Source organism: Pogona vitticeps, chromosome 2 (assembly GCF_051106095.1).
Source record: "Pogona vitticeps strain Pit_001003342236 chromosome 2, PviZW2.1, whole genome shotgun sequence".
In the NCBI taxonomy this organism is placed as follows: domain Eukaryota; kingdom Metazoa; phylum Chordata; class Lepidosauria; order Squamata; family Agamidae; genus Pogona; species Pogona vitticeps.
In genome coordinates, this window is record NC_135784.1 from 223,403,172 (window position 1) to 223,415,186 (window position 12,015).

General features: G+C 40.2%; 1 protein-coding gene across 9 annotated transcripts in view; it reads left to right on the forward strand.

The window, feature by feature from the left end:
• Window positions 1-12,015, forward strand: part of FREM1 (FRAS1 related extracellular matrix 1) — a 113,450-nt gene that overhangs the window by 79,994 nt on the left and 21,441 nt on the right. For 3 of the 9 annotated variants that reach the window (XM_020782962.3, XM_020782963.3, XM_072992094.2), the window contains exons 26-27: window positions 8,037-8,451; window positions 9,999-10,200. In XM_020782962.3, coding sequence (XP_020638621.3) covers window positions 8,037-8,451; window positions 9,999-10,200 — 617 coding nt within the window. Of the gene's footprint in view, window positions 1-7,983; window positions 8,452-9,998; window positions 10,201-12,015 lie in introns of those variants that run through there. The other 6 variants (XR_013541460.1, XM_020782965.3, XM_020782964.3 and 3 more) reach the window with 5 other exon arrangements.

The window sequence follows — 12,015 nt, forward strand, 5'->3', positions numbered from 1 at the left end:
TAACATCAGGGTCTTTTCCAGGGAGTCTTCTCTTCTCATAAGATGGCCAAAGTATTGGAGCCTCAGCTTCAGGATCTGTCCTTCCAGTGAGCACTCAGGGTTGTTTCCCTTTAGAATGGATAGGTTTGTTGTCCTTGCAGTCCAGGGGACTCTCAAGAGCCTCTTCCAGCACCACAATTCAAAAGCATCAATTCTTCAGCGGTCAGCTTTCTTTATGGTCCAGCTCTCACTTCCACACATCACTACAGGAAAAACCATAGCTTTGACTATGCAAACTTTGTTGGCCAGGTGATGTCTCTGCTTTTTAAGATGCTGTCTCGGTTTGTCATCGCTTTCCTCCCAAGAAGCAGGCGTCTTTTAATTTCATGGCTGCTGTCACCATCTGCCGTGATCATGGAGCCCAAGAAAGTAAAATGTGTCACTGCCTCCATATCTTCTGCTTCTATTTGCCAGGAGGTGATGGGACCAGCAGCCATGATATTAGTTTTTTTGATGTTGAATGAACGAATACTTTATTATGATCAAAGACCAGTAAAACCAAATCAATATAAAATATGTATATATAATTATAGTTTGGTAAATTCAGTCAGGGTAATAAAATTCCATTAAAACATGTTGAGCTTCAGACCATTTTTTGTGCTCTCCTCTTTCACCCTCCTTAACAGGTTATTTAATTCCTCCTCACTTTCTGCCATCCAAGTGGTATCATCTGCATATCTGAGGTTGTTGATATTTCTTCCGGCAATCTTAATTCTGCCTTGGGATTCATCCAGTCCGGCCTTTCGCATGATGTATTCTGCATATAAGTTAAATAAGCAGGGAGACAATATACAGCCTTGTCATACTCCTTTCCCAATTTTGAATCAATCAATTGTTCCATATCCAGTTCTAACTGTTGCTTCCTTTCCCACATAGAGATTTCCCAGGAGATGGATAAATAAGGTGATCAGGCACTCCCATTTCTTTAAGAACATAGTTTGCTGTGGTCCACACAGTCAAAGTATTTTGCATAGTCAATGAAGCAGAAGTAGATATTTTTCTGGAACTCTCTGGCTTTCTCCATAATCCAGCGCATGTTAGCAGTTTGGTCTCTAGTTCCTCTGCCCCTTCAAAGTCCAGCTTGTACTTCTGGGAGTTCTCAGTCCACATACTGCTGAAGCCTGCCTTGTAGGATTTTGAGCATAACCTTGCTAGTGTGTGAAATGAGTGCAATTGTACTGTAGTTGGAGCATTCTTTGGCAGTGCCCTTCTTTGTGACTGGAATGTAGTCTGATCTTTTCCAAACCTTTGGCCAATGCTGAGTTTTCCAACTTGCTGGAACATTGAGTGTAGCACCTTAACAGTGCCATCTTTTAAGATTTTAAATAGTTCAACTGGAATGCGCTATCACCTCCACAGGCCCACTTGATTTCACTCTCCAGGATGTCTGGCTCAAGGTCAGCAGCCACACTAACTGGGTTGTCCAGGAGCACCACATATTTCTGGTATAATTCCTCTGTGTACTCTTGCCACCTCTTCTTGATGTCTTCTGTTTCTCTAAGGTCCCTACCATTTTTGTCCTTTATCATTTCCATCTTTGCACAAAAGGTTCCTTTAGTACTGTATCTCCAATTTTCTTGAACATGTCTCTGGTTTTTCTCTTTCTATTATTTTCCTCTATATCTTTGCACTGTTCATTTAAGAAGACCCTCTTGTCTCTCCTTGCTATTCTTTGGAAATCTGCATTCAATTTTCTGTAACTTTCTCTATATCCCTTGCATTTTGTTTCTCTTCTCTGCTATTTATAAACTCTTGTTGGACAGCCACTTTGCGTTCTGGCATTTCCATTTCTTTGGGATGGTTTTTGTTGCTGCCTCCTGTACAATGTTACGAGCCTCTATCCAAAGTGGTTTTTCTTACTCTCTTCAGTTTAAGCTTGAATTTTGCTATGAGAAGCTGATGATCAGAGCCACAATCAGCTCCAGGCCTTGTTTTTGCTGACTATATAGAGCTTCTCCATCTTTGGCTGCAGAGAATATAATCAATCTGATTTCAGTATTGCCGATCTGGTGATGCCCATGTGTAGAGTTGCCTCTTGTGTTGTTGGAAAAGAGTGTTTGTGATGACCAGCTTGTTCTCTTGAGAAAACTCTATTAGCCTTTGTCCTGCTTCATTTTGAACTCCAAGGCCAAACTTACCTGTTGTTCCTTTTGTCTCTTGACTCCCTATTTCAGCATTCCAATCCCCTAGAATGAGAATAACATCTTTCTTTGGTTTCAGTTCTAGAAGGTGTTGCAAGTCTTCATAGAATTGGTCAATTTAGGTCTCCTCAGCATTGGTGGTTGGTACATAAACTTGGATCATTGTGATGTTGAAAGGTCTGCCTTGGATTCATATTGAAATCATTCTATCTTTTTGGAGATTATATCCCATTACAGCTTTTCCCACTCTTGTGTTGACTACGAGGGCTACTCCATTCCTTCTACGGGATTCTTGCCCACAATAGTAGATATGATAATCATCTGAATTGAATTCGCCCATTCCTGTCCATTTTAGTTCACTGGCGCCCAGGATGTCAATGTTTATTCTTGTCATCTCCTGTTTGACCACATCCAGCTTCCCAAGGTTCATAGATTCTACATTCCAGGTTCCTATGCAGTATTTTTCTTTCCAGCATCGGACTTTCCTTTCACTTCCAGGCGCGTCCACAGCTGAGCATGCAGAGCTGAGTGTTCTTTCGGTTTTGGCCCAACCACTTCATTAGCTTTGGAGCTACTTGTACTTATCCCCCGCTCTTCCTCAGTAGTATGTTGGATGCCTTCTGACCTGAGGGGCCCATCTTCCAGCGTCATCTCTTTTAGCCTTTTGTTTCTGTTCATGGGGTATTCTTGGCAATGATACTGGAGTGGCTTGCCAATTCCTGCTCCAGGTGGATCGCGTTTAGTCAGAACTCTCCACTATGACCTGTCCGTCTTTGGTGTCCCTGCACAGCATAGCCCATAGTTTCCCTGAATTACTCAAGCCCCTTCGCCACGATAAGGGAGCAATCCATATCTAAAATGTAAGTCACCAGGCAATTGTAGAATAGTCCTCACAGAAAACAAGCTATCCTGCATGAATACATACAATATAGTTAAATTGAAGTATAGTTCTAGGATTTATACAAAATACAGCAGAACAGGTAAACAGAACCTTCTCCTGAGAGAAATTAGGCTAAACAGCTACACTGTCTGAGCTGTTTTTATACCTGATATCTATCTTTCCTGATCTTCCAGTGCCATCTCACCACAATCATATCCCAAGTTACCTTGAATCTTCTAGAAAAGAGTAACATTTTTTCAAAGTAACTTTGCTCACCTCCCTCTTTTCCTTTCCCCGTGGTTCAGTTGAAACCAGTTTTTCTTAATTACAGTAGCAGGCAAAGAAGAGCTTTTTTGACCTTAGTTCCCACCAGATAATGCCCATCTGTGAGTTGTCTCCTAATTAATCGGCAGTTGTTGCCAGCTCCGTTCCACTTCTGTCTGGCCTAAGTTTTACAGGGCAACTGGAACCCCCTTTTCACCACTTCCTTCACAATAGATATACCTAACTTAAAGGTCCAAGTGATTTCAGTGGATCCTCTTTTGGTTGGATATCACTTTGTATTATACTTGCAAACTCTAGCTTGAGTACAAGTGAGGTTCCTTAAATAATTTTGTAGTAATTTAGCTTTTTTTACTTTTTCAAGACCAAGATTTCATTATTAATTGGGTTAATTGCATATCTGACATGTGGAAATTAAATTTTTAAATGAGAAGTTAAAAGATATACATCTCGGTTGGGAAAACAAGTTTAAGATGGCTCATCTGAAACACCACCATTATTTTCTACGTTGTTTCAACAGATATTTTCAGTTAATATATTGTAATGTGATTAATTAATATGTTTGGAATCCTTTAACTCATTGATTGGGTGGTTTAAAAGCAGGGTGGCTAATTAATAAAACAAATCTGCATTTATTGACAGTTCTGTATTAATTTGCTCTCCTCATGTGTGATTTTTCTCTTTTCAGTTAATTAGTAAATCTGGTATGAGCCAGATTCAGAGATCACACCATCTTTTTCATTTCAACTCAACAAAGACAGTTATATATGTGAGCTTGTAGATATAGATAAAGATCTTTATTCAACTACACACGTGTGTGCAAATATACATGTTTGTAGTTAAACTAATGTGATATTACATATAGACATATCCAGTGTGTTGAGTCCAGGCCTTTCTTGGTTTGACAGCATATTTTAATGAAAAAATGATATACATGTCTGTTTTAATCACTGCGAACGATGTCCTGGCTGTTCGAATTTGGCAAAGTATTTGGTTATATATTGAGATATAAATACTGTGGCAGACTATTAAAAAATAAAACACCAAGGGCTGGTGACATTTAATTAAATAGAGGTTTTAAATGATCAGATTTTTACCATCCATTAAGGCACTTTATTTTATCGTAAACCTCCCAGCATTGTTTGATGCTGCTGGCCTGGAAGAGGGATTTGGCAGTGCTTGTTTTGGACAGATGACTTCAAGTGATTAGCAATCTGACATCAGACGCTGGCAGCAGGATGCTAAAAGAACATGCTAATGTCCTCCATTTTGACATGGTGGATCAGTTTTGTAATGAGCTGGCACTATTTCCATTTCCATTTTTATATTTTAAATGCCACGACAGATGGTAAGTTCTGTAGCCAGCTCTATCACCATGGACTGCAGAAAGCATGAAAACCTTGGTAATGGTGAAATCAACCCATGTGACTTGCCCTCCTAACTAAGCTTGAGAATTATTCTCTCTCCCCCACCCCAGTTTCATCAAAGTGATGAGAATGTTGGCTGCTTCCCATTCCTGAGGGAAACATGGAATAGAACTAAGTAGAAAATAAACAACATGCTGGAGGATTGGAGCATGATCTTCCCTTGAAATAAACAACCCCATTGTCTGGGGGAAACCTAGCAAGGCACACCATTTTCATGGCGATTACTACCCTTCCTTTGAATCTTAAACCACACATAATCTGTCTTCATGTTGAGATCTGGTCTTTCCTCAGTAGGAGTCTAATACTATTTCAGTATTAATGTTTTTACTCTGCCATTCAAGGCTCAGTCAGCTGAACAGGGATGTTCCAGGCAATTCTTTAGGTATGCAAGAATCCATAGCATTTAGATCAGCTGGGTAGGTGTTCCAGAGAGAATCTGCCACAACAGAGTCTTCAAACAACATGGTCAAAGCATGGATGGGTGATGATTGTGATTCATTAGTTTCTTTCTTACATGACGTTTCCAAAACTCAAAGATTTTATTTACAAATGTAATGGCTTTAAAAAATGTAGAGAAAAGCAAATCTGATATATTCACCTGTTTGGGCAGATTTCATTTTGAGCTTAGCTCATTAAAGTCTGTCTTGACTCCCCATGAAATCAGTCATGTCTATAGTACTGAAGTAGGGCTGACAATTCTTTTTCTGGTCTCATTTTCAACAAGTACATGGCAGACAGAAAGCCTATTGAATTTGACCAGTGAAGATATTTGGTAATTTCAATTGGTTCCTTTTTCCTACTAACACCTCTTTGTAAATTCAGTGAAAATAACATGTGATATGAAAATAACTAAATAAGGAACTTATGATTTCTCCATCCCTAACCTAATTGTCCACTCCTTTTTCCCAATGGGTGTTCCTTTTTTCTTCATTCCATGTGAATGAATGGAGAAAAATCTCTCCCATTCATTCTATTTGCTTGTGTAGAACTTTGGGCTCCTTCAGAATACTGCAAAAATGGCCTCATCTCCTGCAACAATATTCTGCAAAGGTAGCCACAGATGTACTGCCGAGAGGAGGAAATATATCACCAAAAGTGATGGCAAAGGGGAATATATGTTTGTATCAAACATGCACACATAAACACACACGTGTGTGTGCGTGTGCGTGTGCGTGTGCATGCGTGTGTGTGTGTGTGTGTGTGTGTGTGTGTGTGTGTGTGTGTGTGAGTGAGTGAAAGAGTGTCTGTAGAGTTTGACTTGGCAGATCCTCAACGAGAGGACACTTTCACTTGGGTGACAGTCCTCTGAGATAGTCTTTAAGACAGAAGCGTAACCTGTGTAAAGCAGGACACTGTATCACTTTGGTGCCATCTCCTTTCATTCCTTAACATTGCTTGTACATTCACTGGCTCTCTTTCATTTCAGTTGAAAATGTGTTATAACTAAACTGATGACAGGGCATCAGTTTTACCATTGGCAGGAGTGTTAGGTCAGTGCAGACAGCTGCTGCAATGTTCCCAGATGGGAATAATGTCCTTCAGTAAATATATTTCTTGTTCCTATGCAGTATCTGGCCTGCCTGCTCTCATTCCCATCTGTCTCATGGCATAGTGCCGACTTGAAAGTTGGTCAGCTCCTAAATACCAGTGGAAATTTGGGGGGGGGATATTAGCAGGAGATCAGCAGTTTTTCTGGCCATGAGGTCACAAATGCTCTCATTGGAGGTCATTAAACACCAGCTAAATAAACCCAATGGTATCAGTGTTAAGTCTAACCTTTAACTCAGGGCTAAGGTGACATAAATGATCTGAATATTTATGTTCTATATATCTGAACAAAATGTCTGTAGCTTAGCATAGAGCCCTGCTTTAAAAATCACTCAATATGAGAGGAATACATAGTTGGCAAAGACCTCTACCTGTCACCCTGAAGATGTGATTCTACTCAGAGTAAATTGTACCACGCTGGATCGATCAGTGATCAGTTATACAGTGGTGCCTCGCATAACAAGTGCACCGTTTAACGACAAATTCGCATAGCGATCCGTTTTTTGGGATTGCTAATGTGATCGCGTACCGATGGTTCCAATGGGCAAAATTTGCTTTGCGACTATCGGTAAGCTTTCGCTTACCGATCTTCGCATTGCGATGTCAGGGGAACAGCTGATCGGCGGTTCCAAAATGGCCACTGGAAGACCCAAAATGGCCACGCACAGCATTTTCGCGCCCTGCCCTCGCTTACCGAGGGCGCGAAAATGGCTGCGCTATGGAGGAACATCGCTGAACTGTGAGTTTGGGGCCCATTGGGTTTTTCTATTCCGTTTAGCGATGTTTCCGAATAGCAATGGTTAATCTGGAACAGATTAACCTCGCTATGCGGGGCACCACTAATATACAAATTCCTTTTAAATGCGAAAGAGAGAGCCTGATTGTATGAAACCAATAGAGTTTCTGATTTGAAATTGTGTGTAGTAAAAGCAGATCACATGCTGAATTCAAATTGTTGATGTTCTTGCTATTGGTAAACAGGAACATGGGCAACATAACTGGAAAAAAAATTCCTATGACAGACTCTTGATTATTAGGACTGGATGCATTCAACACTTCTCGTCAGCCTTGGAACAGTCTCAGTGACTCCCAGATTTATTTCAGGGTGCTGGTCTTAACCTAATGATTCTTTTTATACAAACCTATCTGGGTGTTAATATATTTCTCCAAAACCTTTTTGTAAGTCTGTATATTGTGGAAAAAAGAAGAGCCCAGACAGGATGCAAACTCTAGTACTTGCTTCACAGGGAGGTTTGCTTGAAGTAGCTTCTGTTACCTTTCTTTTTTTAGTGCCAGGTGAAGACTTCTTAAAATTCATCCTAGTTTTTCAGGCTGTTTTGTTGGGTGAGTGATATTATGTATCTGAAAAGTGATATACAGTGAAATCAGTTAATCAGCTAACCAATCATTCAACCAACAAGCAAAATTGATCAATTAAAAAAGCATGAACAAAACACTGAAATATGGGTGTAATGACATTTACACATCCTCTTAAGCATTCCTACAATTTATAGTCCATTTACAGAGTAAGTTGTAAATTTCTTTAATCATGTGTCCAAATTCGGAGATGATTGGATCTGTCTTATACTCGCAAGAGCTATTTTATCTGAGGCCGGGGTCTTGGTCTGTATCTCAAAGTAAAGGTATCTGTTATATTTCATTTCAGTAGATGGTGAAACAAGAACACATGCTGAAGGCTGCCTTGCCTCTTTTTGCCAGATTCATCGTCAGCAATGGCCCAAGAACTAAACATGGAGAGCTTGAGATCATCTTGGAGTCGGTGGATCGAACCATACCCACAGTGGCCAAGAACAAAGGGTTAAGATTAGAGGAAGGTGGCATGGCATTCCTTTCTCCTGATGTTCTCCAGCTTTCAGATCCAGACACAGCTCCACAAAACCTTTCCTTTCTCCTGGCACAGCTTCCACAACATGGCCAGCTTTGCAACAGAGCGTCTGGATTATGGCAGCAAAGCTTCAGCCAGCAAGATGTGAATGATCTGAATGTGGTATACAGGCATGAAGGAGGGACTTCTCGGATTGACAAATTTACTTTTGTGGCAACAGATGGAGTGAACCAAGGCTTCATTGTAAATAACAAGGTGCAAGTAGAGCCCCTGGCATTTGTCATTCAGGTAAGTTTCACACATGGACACAGGGTATTAAACACTCAGCTTTCATTCTGTAAGCAATCAATACATATTTACTGGACTACTACTGAAAAGCCTTCCATGGCTGATTCAAGTGTGAATAGAGAACAAAGTGTCCCCAAGACCAGGGTTTAATCCCATGTGTGTTTGGTATGTTGTTCCCAATTGCAAAGTGGAGAATTGAACTCTTGGCCTCTGGCTCTGCAACCAGGTACCCAACTCACTGAACTATTTAAACCAGTTAGCCCCTGTCAGTAATCATGATTTCATAAAATACTTGTGTACAAATCAAAAAGTTTACTTGTGGAGTGAAATTACTATTATAAACATGTGGAATCCTTTGCTAGTCCCAGTGTCAACAAGTTAGATATGGGCATTTGTTGGGCACAGACTATGCATGTAGACATGTTTCTAAGTATTCTAGAAACTTGTCAGTGAAGGTCTCCAGAATATCTGGAAAGCTTACTTGTGTGGCTTTTGTAGACTTCCACACTTTTAATGTGTGGACTTTGGGACCACAAACAAGGAGATGAACCATTTGAGGAGTGCAGCGAGTGATGAAACATTGCACTCTCTTTTCGATGTTTTATGCCTGTTTACATATTTTGCATGTGAAAGAAATCTGTAATGTCACCACTTCAGCAGAAAGATTTCAATGTCTTTCCACTCTCTATTCTCAGGGCTCTTCCAGAGGGGGCAAAATTTACACACACACCCCTTTTGCCCTAATCAGTCCTAGTTGGTCCTAGAATAGTATGGGGCTTTCTGGACTTCTTGTCCACATTGCTAGAAACAAAGAGGACTGGAGCTGGTGGCTGGCAATTTGGGAGTGGGGAGGTCTGGCTGCATGCAAGCAAGCACATTCATGATTTGAGGCTCAGGAGACAAAAGGATTTGGCTTCTGTCTCCCTGTTTGGGTTTGGTTGTGGAGTAGACTGAAGGCAACCAGTACAAAATGTAAACAGAAAGTAATAGTAATGATACTTAGCAATACATTTCCCTAGTGTAGCTTTGTTTTGTAGCTTTTTAAACTTTTTAAAGTTAAGTTTTTAAAAAATATATTTATGAAGTCATTAAAAGTTTCCACAGGGAGCCTCTAAAGCAGAAATGAACTTTCATTGAAAATACCATAGCATTAAACTCCACCCACAAATCTCCGGAACAAAATAAATTATCCTTCAAAGACATGACTAAAAACAAAAATATTGGGGAAAGTCCCTGAAAATACTGCACCAAGCCTTGTATTCAATGGATGAAAGGAGCATTACCAAAATCAACAGTACAGAAACAAATACTTTTACTAGTACTTTTGCCCATTTGAAAAGCCCTCATTTGCAGGATTTTCTGAGAGGATTATTTGGGTTACAAGTGCACTAAGTTTTATCTAAGAGGTATATATTTCATTTAAGCATTCTGAAATTAAGGCCCTGTATTTTGAGTGAGAGATGCAAAGGTTTGGATTCGCAAAATGAAACTTCTTCCATCAAAATGTGCCCTTGCATCAATAGCAGCAATGTTAATTGTTCTTTCAGATGGATAGCCCGGTAAAAACTGGGCCAAGAATCATACACCTTCGTAGTGCTTCCAACGTGGAACTTCTAGAAAATGGGAAATATGGCATTTATATTACCATCCGGTCACTGAAAGCATCAGATTGTGATACAGATGATGACCAAATCATTTTTAAGATTTTACGGGAACCTCGATATGGCTACCTGCAAAATGCAACATCAGGTATTATGTTATATTATGTTTCTGAATTTGATTCGATAGACAGAACTAACTCTTTGTTATAGGACAAACTATAATTTAGTCATAGATAAAATATTATTTTATTTTATTTTTATTTTCCCCTTCATGGATTGCTGCCTTGTCGTGGCGAAGGGGCTTGAGTAATTCAGAGAAGCTATGGGCTATGCCGTGCAGGGACACCCAAGATGGACAGGTCATAGTGGAGAGTTCTGACTAAATGCGATCCACCTGGGGCAGGAACTGGCAAGCCACTCCAGTATCTTTGCCATGAAAACTCCATGGTCAGAAACAAAAGGCTAAAAGATATGACACTGGAAGATGGTCCCCTCAGGTTGGAAGGCATCCAACTTGCTACTGTATTCTGTATTCTGCATATAAGTTAAATAAGCCGGGGGACAATATACAGCCTTTTCATACTCCTTTCCCAATTTTGAACCAAGCAGTTGTTCCATGTCCAGTTCTAACTGTTGCTTCCTGTCCCACATATAGGTTTCTCAAGAGATAGATAAGGTGGTGAGGCACTCCCATTTCTTTAAGGACTTGCCATAGTTTGCTGTGGTCCACACAGTCAAAGGCTTTTGCGTAGTCAATGGAGCAGATGTTTTCCTCAAACTTTCTGGCTTTCTCCATAATCCAGTGCATGTTAACATTTTGGTCTCTAGTTCCTCTGCCCCTTCGGAATCCAGCTTGTACCTCTGGGAGATCTCGGTCCACATACTGCTAAAGCCTACCTTGTAGGATTTTGAGCATAACCTTGCTAGCGTGTGAAATGAGTGCAATTGTATGGTAGTTGAGTAGACTAGTAGTTGAGTATTAGAGTAGATCCAGTGAATGACTATAGCTTGTTAAGTCAGCACGTATGCAAGTTTCATTGATTCAGTCATCTACTCTAATTGAGACTAACAAGTGGATTTGGAGTTAGTCCTAAATATTTTAATAGCTGGATTAATTAATTTTATTTTATATATTTGTTTAATCCTTTTCTATTCTCTTTGCCTGAAGAAGGCCTCATGTGTTATTTACAAAGAACAAGATCTACTTTCAGAAAACTCACACAAATGCAAACATATTTGACCCGCTTTTTATCAGTGTGGGATTCAAAACTAAGATGATATGCTACTTGCTGGTGGAGCAAGAAGGAAAAAGTGCTCTGGATATTTGTGGAATTTTATGTGTGGATGTGTATTTATTTATTTGTTTGTTTGTTTGTTTATTAATTACATTTACGTATACCCCGTCCATCTAGACACATGTCTACTCTGGGCGGCTAATAATAAAAATAGAAGAAGAACAATATAATAAAATAAAAAGCAGCAATAATAATAATATAGTTCAAGATGGGGAAAAATAAAAAATAATCAGGTGATGACAGGAGGGGAAGCCTGCCTAAAGAGACAGGTCTTAAGTTGTCTCTTAAAAACACCCAGCGAGGGAGCCAAACAGATCTCTGGGGGGAGACTGTTTCAAAGGCAAGGGGCCACTGCTGAGAAGGCCCGGTTTCTTGTTCTTTCTCTCCGGGCCTCCCTCACCATTAGGCCCCTCAATGGCCCTTCCTGGCTATAATGAGTGATTTGGGTAGATCTAGGTGGGAGGAGGTGTTCTGCTAAATATTGAGGTCCCAAACTGTTTAGGGCTTTATATGTCATCTCTTTGAAATCAATGCGGAAACGGAAAGGGCAGCCAATGCAAGGCAGCTAGAGTGGGGAAAATATGCTGATATTTTCTCATCCCACTAAGAAGTCCGGCCACCACATTCTGCACCATTTGAAGTGTCCGCATCAATCTCAGATGTAGCCC